Source organism: Dermacentor variabilis, chromosome 5 (assembly GCF_050947875.1).
Source record: "Dermacentor variabilis isolate Ectoservices chromosome 5, ASM5094787v1, whole genome shotgun sequence".
NCBI classification, from domain to species: domain Eukaryota; kingdom Metazoa; phylum Arthropoda; class Arachnida; order Ixodida; family Ixodidae; genus Dermacentor; species Dermacentor variabilis.
The window spans coordinates 96595742-96608526 of record NC_134572.1 but is presented as its reverse complement, the minus strand read 5'-3'; the positions used below and the strand labels follow the sequence as shown (position 1 = coordinate 96608526).

The window sequence follows — 12785 nt, the reverse complement described above, 5'->3', positions numbered from 1 at the left end:
ATCGCGACAACGCGCTCACGACCTGGGAAGACGCGACAAGAGGGCACGCGATGCCGAACCGCCAGCTCGCGTCCCCTCCCGCTCGCTCGCTCAATTCTTTCTCGTTGTATGATTTGACTCGGTTCCGTGCATGAGCGCCACCGCTACAGTGTAGAGCTGGAGCGAACACCCCCCGGCGTCGCCTAGCAAAAAGAAACGAAAAAAAGAAAGGAGTACGTGTTTCGATCCTGGTAGGCGCGACGCACGCCGTGCGGGCACGAACTTTCACGCGCGCGTTTCGACGGTGTGGGACCACGCGGATGCAAAACAGGCTGTTTGAGGGAAAACACGGAGGCATACGCGAGCGCACGCGTGCGAGCATGCGGAGAGATCGGCAACTCCTTGTTCTTTTTTTCGCAAGCCCTTTCGTTCAACCCTTTCTCCTTTCCTTCACCGACGAACGCCGACAATTTTGGGAACAAAGAGAAACAGCGCCGTTGCTATGCGAAACCCAGGCGAAACCTGAAGGAGAAAGATGGCTACAGCAACCACACCTTTCTGGTATCGTTTATAAAACAAGCTACGCAGATTCCAGCTATATAGCCCAAAATGAAAGAAGAAAGGGAATAAATTGTCATCCACCCAACTGTTACAGCATGAAGCTACAAAGGAACCCCACACTACGTCTCTGTGCTTCGAGTTGTCAATTAATTCGGCCTCGCTATGCAATATGCTATTAGACTCCTGGTTATCTCAGACAGCAGAGCGATCGCCTCGGAAATGCGTTGGCCCTAAGTTAGATACACGGAGGAGGACGAATGTTTCTTCAACTGCGAATCTTTCTGAGAAACGCGTACGAGTTTCCTTTGTAGCTTAGTGCTACAATCGGGTAGACAATTCTAAAATTCAAGATCAAAGAGGGCTTGAGACGCGGTTTAGCTATTGGTCCACTGCAGATTTCACGCGGCTATGTAACCCTCATTCCCTTAATGTGGATGCGCGTACAAACTTTCGCGGGAGTGTGGTAGCCTGAGAACAAACTTGCTATATACAGAAAGACAGCTTTATAGCTTTCTATGAATTCCCCTTGAGGGACGACGACTTGCGGTGACCTGACTGCAATGGTCCAGTCTCAGCGATGCCGGTACTAAACGTTACCATAGCATGACATTACTTCCAACGAAATATCTCCAGCCACTAGTTAGCAAGCGACAACAAGGGCCTCTGCCCGACTTCTTAGGCCATGCAATCACTTGTATTATAGGCCGCAAACGAGGGCGTTGCGAAATCAGCGTTCCTCTTCTCCTTAACGTTATTGTTTTCTTAGATAAGCAAAATAAGGATTATCCGCGCTAGCAAATAGGTCACAAGGACACCGGCGCGAAAGTGATGTATTGCCGCAAGCTGCAGTTCAAGTGAGCCTGACGCGCCGCTTCCAAAGTCGGTAACTGTTTCTTCCAGCTGCTGTGCTAACTGAGGCACGAAAATATGCCCGAAATCGGTAAAGGCGAGATTTTCAACAACTGTACCTGTAAGTGCGTACAGGATAAAATTGTGGTAGCCCGTCGTCAAGCTCACCAAAGAGGCGACATCAACCACACAGCATGCGGAAGGATTCTCACACCAAACGGCGCGTGCGATAATAGGCTGTTTTAGCAGAACGTTTTTGACGGTCCGCTCCGCTCAGCGGGCTAGCGGAAGCGCAAGTGCGCATGCGCGACCCGTTCAGCCGTGAGCGGGCGAGCGGACGGGAGCCCCCTCTCCGCTAGAAAGCTTTCTCAGCGGAGCGCGGCGAGCGGGTCAAGCGGGTCTAGCGAAGCAAAATGGCTGCCCCCAGTCTTGCTGGCCCGTCAACGAGCTCGTTTGAATCGGGATTTGTAAAGCGCAAACCTAGAGTACACTTTAGGAGACACGAAGATCTTCTACTTCGGGAGGTTGTGGCCATCAACCCGTTCCAGAACCCTGCCATGTGCGCACGTTTGTTTATGCGGACCACGTTTTACGTGTACTGAAATAGCAATAAGCCTTGCCTTGGCTACAACACAGCATAACGGCTTTGTTAATGTAAGGATTATATATATATATATAAGAAATAAAAATGCAATGTATTGCATGAAATGCCTTCAGACATTTGAGTAATACCAGATATATTATTTTATTGCGGCAATTCTTACAACTTGAGTATTATGTTCATAGCGGTTTTACCTTCTGCGGCAAGGTGGCGCGTCAGGCGAGCACATGCCTTTCGGACGCAGCCGGGCGCTCAGCTAAAACTGATTCTTCGTCCGCCGCTCCGCTAACTGTGAGCGGGTACGCGAGAGCGGAGCGGACCGTCAAAAACGTTCTGCTAAAACACTCTATTATATATACTTCAGCTATATCCGCCGCTTTCTCATTTCTCATGTATGAAAGTATACGCCCCTAAACCAATTCTTAAAATAAATTACTAAAAAATAAAAGGTTCGGGGTAAAAAAATGTGTCCGAAATTACGGAATGGTCTACAAAAGCGGAAGTTCGGAAACACGACCGACGAGCTTCGCAAGCGCTCGGGACTATCTCGGCTCTAGCAATTCAGTTTTCGTTTCCTTTTCCTCCTTATCAGCAATTTTGCGCGCGTGCTCCCCCAACGAAAAACTAGCTAAACCTAACTAGCGGCACTTGAAACTGCCCAACGCATGACCATCCAATGGATAGTTACCCCTGTTTGCTACACAAACCAGTTGGGAACAGAGAACACTTCGGACGCAGCGGAGAATGAGATTGTTCTGTGTCTTTTATTTTATTTTCGCCAACGCGTGATATTTATGACGAGGTTCACTAGTAGCCGTACTATACCCGGCGGCACAATTCCTCGCGCGCACACGCAAAACACATGAGCGAGATACTGCGAGTAGAAGAAAAAGCGAAGACAAGACGCAAACACGGAAACTGCTGGGACTGCGCGATTTTCTTGCAAGGGAAACTGCATGGCCTCACAAAATGAGAAAAGGGGAAATATATAGACCCTAAAAATGACACTTCCACTTTCGCTCTGTGGAATTCAGAGCCTCCGATTCCCGATGTGAACAGTTTGCATTCCTATTCAAAAAAAAAAAAAAGAAGATGCTGCGGGGATGCAAATTTTCTCTCTCTCTGTCTCACTCTCTCTCTCTTTCTTTCTCTCGATGTACATATATAGATATGTTGCAACAGGTAAACCACCCTGACTTAAACACGATATTTAAAGGAAGCACTAGCCGCTATCTTCTCTAGTTTCGCGTTCTTCATACCCCTCTCTTACACCGTATACATCTGCCTAGTTCCGTTCACATGACAGTGTGTGTGTGTGTGTGTGTATATATATATATATATATATATATATATATATATATATATATATATATATATATATATATATATATATATATATATATATATATATGTTCCCGTCCTTAACGCATCAAGGTCAGTTTTGGCTTGATCTTTCGCACCCCAAATCAATGTTTAACCTTCGGATTGAGACCGCAATGTGAGCAGTAAAGCAGCCTACGGGGGAAAAAAAAGTGGGGTAGGGGGTGGCTGGGAATCCAAAATTGGACAGCACCGGAGAGAAGATTGAGCCAGCAAGCAGCACGGTTGCAAAATTCCCCCAAAGACTAACGTTCTCGGCGCTTCTGATAACATTTTACAGGCTTATAAAGCAAACAGCAGCGAAACCATCCCGAACGAACGCAGTCAACGAACGGAGCAGTACCTTCGTATAGATGAAGTAATGGAACCGATCTTCTTAGCCCCTCCACACCCCCCTCTATCCACCTTCTGGCTGTCGCCGCCTGTACAACGCAACGATCACGCAAGAGATCGGGTTTGGACGGAAAATGAGCTGTGCGCAAGATTTCGTAAGGCAAGGAACGGCCGTGCACATCTGGATTGCAGCCGGAATAAGAATCCTCCAATTTGCCTCCTTCGAGAACCGGGCGAGGACACGTACACACGCGCAATTGATTTTTCCCGAAAATGCGGGACAGCGCGTAATAAGAAACAGAGTACATAACCGTGTTTGCGCGCGCAGGATAGCGCACTCGCTGCTCCTAGGGATTCGCGCTGGAAGGTGCTCGTGTCGATAAGAAAGAAAGAAAGAAAGAAAGAAAGAAAGAAAGAAAGAAAGAAAGAAAGAAAGAAAGAAAGGGCTTGTCGTGCCTTTTGTTAGTTCAAATGGACAAACAAACAAGCGCAAACATTTACTGCATTACAGATTGATGGAAATCTGTTTTACTAAAGGCGCAGCAGTGACGCTTACGCTTCGTTACGCAATAATCGGAGCCCTACGCAATAATCTGAGCCCTGTATTAAACAAATAAGACTAGCGCGAGCCAATCAGGAGCCCGATCCTGCGAATATACGCTTTCCTGCATGCATTCGCACTTTCATTTCTGTTCTTACTTTCTCTCCCGCTCTTGCTTTATCAATTTTTTTGCGGGACGCTTTCCCACGATGCGCACTGACGAGAGCGACGCATCTATTTTTCCTGCCGAGGCCATCGTAAAAAAAAAAAAAAAAAGAAGAAAAAGTTCACGCAACTCCTCTGGGAATTGTCTTAGTAAGCATTGTGCCGCTTGCTCATCTCCACGCAGCCCAGTGTCATTATCAATGTCACGAAACTTGTTCCGACTAGTATTAACCTTTATAAACTATTATCGTTCGTTATCAGCCTTATCGGACTAGATCCGAGGCTTATAAACCCTTATCGGTTGTTATCAACTTATCGAATCCGATTCGAGCCTTATCAATAATCTTTATCGGTCGGTATCAACCTTATCGCAATTGACCCTATGTTTATGAACCCCTATGGTTCTTATCAACCATACCGGAGAAGATCCGACCCTTATCAACTATACTTGGTCGTTATCAACTTTATCTGACTTGATCCGACTCTCACTAACCCTTATCGGTGCTTCTTAATATTACCATAATTCCTCCGACCACCATCTTGTCGCTCTTTAGCACCTCATCCCTCCCAGTCGAACCATTATCAACGGTGACGAGACCCATATAATCCCTGATCACTACTTATCTCACTGACTGATTATCTGTCGGTATTGCGCGACGTGAAGCACATGAGCCCTCAGAGATCGGTGGCATTTCGGTCGGTGAAAGAACGGCCCAACGGAAGGCGCATCACGACCACCTAAACGCATCGGGGTTCTGGCGTGTTTGGCATTAAATTTTCGCAGAAACCGGAATTTTCCTTATGTCTACAATGCTCCAAGACGGCTCTGCGTGCGGTCCTAGAGATGGCTTTTATTGCATCATCGCCAAATCTTTCAACAAGGACTTCATAGAAACTGTTCTGCTTAGACATTTGTACCGCCGGTACAACACGTTTATATACTTCAGATAGTTATATTCCCCTTCTGGAAGCGTTGGCGTTTAGCCCAATGGGCAAGACGCTCAGCTTCTGAGTGTGGGGTCGTAGGCTCGAAATTTGCCACCGCCAACACGTTTCCTTTCTGATTAAATTTATTTTACACATTATTTTCTTCATAGCGATTCGTCTTACGTGTCGGACGGACGGACAGGCTTCTTCCTTGTGTAGGCATAGAATTGCTTACGCATTTAAAAAGAAAACTATTCAGTAGCAAGAATAAACCTGAAAAGATGCCCAAAAAGAACCGCAACCTTCTCCATTACGGCGTCCGCAATAGCCATTGAGTTGCTTCGGAACGTAGAAAGAAAAAAAGAGACTGTCAAATGACCCCAAACCAGAAAAAAAATATATACTATCGACACGCACGATAAACTATCTTACTGCCTTCAAGGAAAGCTCGTCCAGAAAGTCGAGTAACGGGAGGAATTGCCCAGCACTCTAACTTACCTTCGTCGCGCTGAATCTCCTCGGCCGCCGGTGCTTCAGGCGTGACACCTGAAAGTGAACAAGCGCATAAGGATCAGCTTCACACTATCCAGTGGCACATCGAATCGTACGAGTGCGTGACACATGATGCCGCGAGAAAAAAAGAAAAAGAAAAGGCAGACCATCGCTGGGGGCACTAAACAATAGCGCGCGAGAACGGACACACATTATGCCATAAAGAGAAGAGCAGTATCGCTGGGGGCACTAAACAATAGCGCGCGAGAACGGACACACATTATGCCATAAAGAGAAGAGCAGTATGCAAAAGTACAGCAGGTTCACAAGAAGGCACAAGAAAGAAAGCGCATATGAATCAAGGAAGTAAACAGCAAATGTATTGATATATACTGGTCATGAAAAAGCAAAGAAAAACTACCCAGCCAAAAGCGAAGGAAGCGAAGGAACAGAGTAGTGAAACGTGCTAGTGGTTAAAAACTAAAACAAATGCGCCAAGGAAACGATTGCAAATGTCTGACGTTTCCACTTTCGTCGTTCAATGTATCCGTTCCATGTTTCCATACATGACTGGAAATAAGTAATGATTTGAAAGCACCGCCAAAAAAGGGCAAGAGGCAACAAGTCAGCCAACTCGCCGTATACGGCAGCTGCTCGCTCATAAGCACCCTCCCCCCTCCCCCCCCCCCCCCCCGCCATCCCCAACCCCTCGTCTTTTTTAATTTCTTTGCTGACTTCACTTTGTGACCGTACCGGTGGCCTGGCTTTTCCCTTGCCGATAGGCCAACCAATCAGAGCGGCGGAAGCGTACCGCGCGCGCCGCTGGGTTCCTTGCAGCACCACCCCATGGCGCTCGCCTCAGTGCATCCGTGGCAGCGACGGCGCCGGCCGTGCGGGGAACGCAAAAGAGAAAGAGAGAGAGAACCAAAAGCTCGCCTTGGCGCATCCTCGTCTCCACAGTAATGAGGAAGGAAACGCTTCATGCAGACAGAATGGGTTCGAATAGCGCTACGTACGTATGCATTTGCTGCCTCTGAAACAACGATGCGTTCAAGGCGTCTGTCGTACTCGCTAGAAGTCAGCAACTCCGCTTAAAGGGCCCCTTACATGTCACATAGCAAATTTCGGTTATACGCTGGAAATCATTACGTGCCCTCTAAAGAGTGTTCTACCTCAAGAATTTTTCGAATTCTTTCATTAATAGCAAAAATAGTAATATTTGAAGTGGCGCGAGCCCATGATTTCAGGACGCGAGCGTTACCGCCAACAAAGACACTCCCTCCACTTGCCCCGTTTAGCCTCTGCAAGCGAAATTTCTTCCCTACGTTCTCCTATACCGGAGCCGCAAGGTCACGTGACGAATTCGTCACGGGCAGCGCCTGATTTATTCTCTCTCGCTCCACTTCTCTCTCTCTCTCTCTCTCTCTCTTTCGCACGCGCGCGCCCGCGCGCTTTTGCTGAGTGGCGCACTTCCGATGGCGGTTTCGCGCAGCGGACGATTTTGCGCGCTCTGCACGAGAACACCTGACCAGTGCCACAATCACAAGCAATGGGGCACACGTGAGAGGCTGAAAGATCATGATCGCGGCGGTGGAACACGGTAGAAAACTAGATAGTTTCCTTCTCTGCGCGCGCGACCGCACGACGTGGAAACAACCGGACGAAACGGAAGCACATATTTCTTGCTACGGTACGAAGTGAAACAAAAACACGAAGACATTCGGTTTGTACATTTCATAATTTCTCTAAACCTTAATTCGTTTATTGAATGAACAGATTTCACAAATAAATATTGCTGCCTTGAATAATTCCCAAAGTCACGGGTAACTATGAGCGATGTCACAACACTGCCATGTACGTAGGGACACTTGAGCGATATACGTCGACTCTCCGGCAGGGAGCGAGGCGCCCGCGAGGAGGAGGGCGAACGGTGTTTCTTTCGAAATTTAAGCTCTTTCCGTAGCGCGTAGGATTGTGCAGACAACGATCGTTAGAGCGCATTGTATGCACTGGGCTGATCAGTTCAAAATGGCCAGACTTGGTGAGGGGCTCTTTAACAAAAGGCTCTGCATAATTTCTATGCGCCCACGCTTTTGTGTATGCGCATGCGCGCGTGCGTATGTGTGTATGTCCGTGCGTGCGTACACTCGTCTTTTGCTTCTTTATAAACCCACACAAAGCTTCGCTGTATATAGATTTCAACTCGTTGAATCTGCAGCAATTTTGATTTATTTCCTTTATGGCCACGAAAGCTAAAAAAAAGAAAGTGACCAGAGCCGCTTACATAACAGTAAATGAAACCGTATCGGAGAAACTGAGTAAAATGAACAATTTTCTCTTGGATAAATTAACTCAAAGTAACGAACGCAACAAGAGAGAAATAGAGAAAGAAACGAAGCATAGAAATGCAGAGAGGTTAACCAGAGTTAGTTCCGATTGGCTACCGTGCACAGGGGGATACAAAGAAAAGGAGAGCGAAAGGGCGGATACATACATACATACATACATACATACATGCATACATACATATATATATATATATATATATATATATATATATATATATATATATATATATATATATATATATATATATATATATATATATATATGTGTGTGTGTGTGTGTGTGTGTGTGTGTGTGTGTATCCGCCCTTTTGCTTTTCTTTTTTTTGTATATATATATATATATATATATATATATATATATATATAGAGAGAGAGAGAGAGAGAGAGAGAGAGAGAGAGAGAGAGAGAGAGAGAGAGAGAGAGAAGCACAAGCAAACCGCGTACATCGGTAGCGGGCGGCGTTCCCAAAGTTTATCATCACGGCCCGCAGACGGCAATAGCCTTAAGTAGCGCGAATACAGCCTTCTACGCGGAGTCTCTTACGGAACACAGGACGAGAGCTTATTTTAGCTCTCATAGTGAGCGATTGTCCAATCGGTCCCACACTATGCACACCACCTGCCTCTCGGTACTGTAGCGCGGGCAGATACAGGTATATTATGCGTGAGGCTACCATCACAGCTGCACGTGTCGCACGCGGGGCGGGTGGCCATTCCAATAAAACAGGCGCGGGTCTGTGAATGAGACGCCACCAGGCACAAGCGGTACCACGTGGTCTGTTCACGTCACGGTAACCCAGGCGGTAGATGTATCTGTATGTCCAGAGATAAAGAACGCGAAGGGCACGCAGTGAAAACGTTCAGAGTCCCACAGAGGGAAAGTACATTAACGGGACATCGATCGCAGCCCAGCCGCAGCGCCTGTTCGCGAAAGCGGAATCAAAGCACGTTAACCGCTTTCACGTTGCGGTATTCTCGAAACCATTGAAATGTTATGTCGTGTCCCTTGTCATGGCTGCGATTGAGTGTCTGTCGAATGTCTGCGGCCGACTGTTTATTGGTTCTGTGGCGCATTGGGTTTTATTGCGTTCTATACAGAAAGCAACGAAACATTAAGGGTGAGTGCGTGAATTCTCACTTGCCAATGAAGGCCACATTTGCATTCACTCATGCGTTGCATCCCTTTTCTGTTTTCTAGAACGCGTATGTAATATCCTCACTTCTGCAAAAGAGGCCAACGACCGTAGCAGAATTATTATTATTATTATTATTATTATTATTATTATTATTATTATTATTATTATTATTATTATTATTATGATTATTATTATTATTATTATTATTATTATTATTATTATTATTATTATTATTATTATTATTATTATTATTATTATTATTAGAACTACACAGCCTTAGAACAATATTACTTAATCAACTCACGGTTTCTTCAATAACTTACAAGAACGCAACCTGACGAAGTCCAAAATATTTATTAACACGAAACTTCTGAACATGCAAAAAACACTACAAAGTTTCAAAATCGATGTAAATTTTTTGACCGCCATTGTGAAATATTTACTCGGTTTCGCCGTGCGAAGAGTGAAACCAAGTATCAAACAAGTACTTCAGAAGAGCGAAAAAACGAACATTTATATTGAATTCCCGTGTCGTATTCTTAATCTACGACATAGTGGGGTGGAAAAAAAAAACAAGAGATTTCGGTTACGGATATTTCAACCACTAACAGGCGTTTTCTCTTCCAGGACCTGCAGTGGGATTCACACCGCAAGGCGGACCCCTTGGTTGACGTCCGCTGTCCCACGTAAGCAAATTGTCAAGTGCTCTATTGTTCACACGAACGCAAAGAAATGCATTAAAATGATCCCTTGAAGAACAACAAACAAGACGCCGAGACTCCGTGTTTCAGACAAAAAGTTTTTTGTAAGAACACTCGCAAGGGAGAAATTGTGGAAAAAAGGTTTGCAGTTACGCGGCAGCTGGCGCAATACGGTGTCATCATTTTAAGTTTTACGGAATTTTTTAAAAAATCACCCGCTGCAGATAACATAATTCTACTTCAGATATAACTTCAGAGATAATTCAGATAACTTCAGAGATAATAGCTTTGGATAACTTCAGAGATAATTCAGAGAGGCGTACATTACTTGCACGAGAATTCGAAACATATATTCAATTAATTCAAAAAGGCACTAATTAAAATTTTAATTATTACTTTACGGCACATATTTCAATTTGTTAATTGTAGCCTGTGGGTTTTCAAGGCATGCCCATTGGTATGAATTTCTGGAAAGACACACGTTTGAAAATACGCGCCACTAAACTCGACGCAAAAATGCACTGTTGTCCCACTCACTTTTTTTAAAGAGAAAACACCCTTTCATGCATTGAAGCACAAAAGTAACTGGAACGTCCATATATTTCGTCCCACACTTCAGAAACTAAATTAATAATAATAATAATAATAATAATAATAATAATAATAATAATAATAATAATATGAAATTTGCTTCATGTTCACATGAGAAAATCAACTCGCGCTGCCACCTTGCTACTTGCGACAATGCATAGTTATGCAGCTCGGCAGGCAGTGCTCGTCGCTCGTTAACCTTAATTGCACTGAACTTATCTCGCTGCGCTAAATCAGGCAGCGAGAAGGCGGATACTACGGCCCGTAATGATCAATATAATAGAAATTCACGATAGGTACCTTTCGCGAAAACTGAGGGCATATGCGCTTTGGCGAAGAGCTCTCTTAAAAAGCTGCAGAGTCCCCGCACGGTCACTACGAGTTTACTCTTTTGACCCAGAACCTCAAAGCTCCCAAGACGCCTGCAACACAGTACAGACTATACATCATGGACGACGACTTAACATCGCACACGCATGCACCCACCTCGACTTCTCTCGCCGATCCCTGTCGCGAGACCTGTCCTTCTGTGGCGGAATCGGCCGAGCAGGAACTACTATACTGCACAGCGTACATTGGAGAAACGGCTAGATAAGAGATAAATGTACGTCGTAACAATGTCAAGGTACTTTGACGCCAGCGCGCACATTAGATACATGATTAGTCAATGAAAGCAGTGCCAAGCCGTCGAATTCTTGTTCTGCTACCTTGAGCTGACAAGGTGCCTTTCACAACTTTAGCCATAATTCGTACTAAAGTATAAATAATTTCAAATTCCAGAGATGGTATAAAGACAATAAGTCGTTTCTTTAATATTTTTTATACCTTCCAGGGTCTTTTTCACTCTCCCTTGTAATTTTTTTTATTGAGAGGAATGTTTCCACAAGAGGAAACCTCTCCGAGTGTTTAAATAAACAGTGGTATCTCTCGCTGTGTCTGCTGCCGGTAATGTCAATAAATTCTCCCGGTTCTAGTTTTGGTGAGCAGTGCGACTCCTTTATCATCCTGAACTCGGTGACTTCGCTAGTCACCCAGTTCAGGGTTTCGAGAGACCCATTTAAAGGAGTTTTTTTTAACAGCGAGCAGCGAGCCAATAAATGTGCCGAACGTTGCAGAAACATCCCCTCCTAACTTTCCGAGAGGCATCTACAAAGACGTAAACCGAAGAGAAGCCCACCGAAATATGTCGGCCAATAAGATAAACGTCAATTACTTCGCCCCGCCGGCCAGTTCCAATAAATCGGGCGCCTTGCTCAATGGCGCAAGGCACCCGACACACAACACGCCTTGCAAGAAAGCCGAATTGCCGTCAGGCGGCACGGACGACAGGGCGTACACGGTGAGTGGGCACACAGACAGCCGCTGAGCATGATGGGACTCGAACAGTGGTCAGATTAGCCGCGGAACGCTCCAAAGTGCACGCCGAAAGAAAACACAGCCGTGCATTTCTTTTTTGCTTTCATCCCGTGCTCTCTCGCTTCTCCTCAAGAGAGCGAACCAGTTGGGTGTTCAGGTTTCCAGAAGCCCAATCGCTTGAGACGAAAACACTTTCTGAGCTGCGGGGAGGGTCCGCCGCTGGTTCAGCGACGGCAACCGGTGGAGAGGCGTCCCCTGGAAAAGCAACCCGCATTAGAGGGACGCTCCAAAGCAAAATAAATAATTCGCCGAGAGAAAGAGGCGCAGAGCGCCAGCGGCCACAACGGCGGGCAACAGCAGCGTGGAAAACGCAATTTGTTCCGGTAGCGTCGTGTGGCGACTTCGACAGGTGCGCGTGACCCGAATGCCTCGGTCCTTATAACGCCCCAGAGGAAAGTGCTGCGTCTAGGAGGGGGGACGGTAGAACACCGGCCAACGGCCTCGCAACGCAACGCCGAAAGGCGTCGAGCGAGTTGCAACGGCGCGGCGCGCGACCCAGCCGCGGGCGATGCGGCGTGCGGCTCTGGAAAATCGCAGCGCCCCGCCGACACCTCCCTTGGTTCCACGCCAGCGGCGAGGCCGAACGCGCACCGCACCGTTAGCGTATGTATAGTTTCGTGCAGTAGGCGCAATGGGGGCGACCGATACCAGCGGCCGTTATAGTCAGGCCATTCAGAATATACGCTCCGGTAGCGCAAAAAGCTTTTTAGAGGGTTGTGAGTGGAACAACAAAAAAATTAAGCAGGCTCTCCCCGAGTGGGGAGCT

At 46.2% G+C, this 12785-nt stretch overlaps 1 protein-coding gene and 1 long non-coding RNA gene across 2 annotated transcripts in view; one reads left to right on the top strand and one right to left on the bottom strand.

Annotated features, from left to right (window-relative positions):
- LOC142582944 (uncharacterized) overlaps positions 1-9971 on the top strand; it is a 103403-nt gene extending 93432 nt beyond the window's left edge. Inside the window, exon 3 of the long non-coding RNA XR_012828522.1 lies at positions 9939-9971. This is a non-coding gene — a long non-coding RNA (uncharacterized LOC142582944). The remainder of the gene's footprint in view (positions 1-9938) is intronic.
- The window catches only part of timeout (circadian regulator timeout), a 325432-nt gene that overhangs the window by 207321 nt on the left and 105326 nt on the right, over positions 1-12785 (bottom strand). Inside the window, exon 15 of the mRNA XM_075693090.1 lies at positions 5835-5882. Within this exon, the coding sequence (XP_075549205.1) occupies positions 5835-5882 (48 nt within the window). The remainder of the gene's footprint in view (positions 1-5834; positions 5883-12785) is intronic.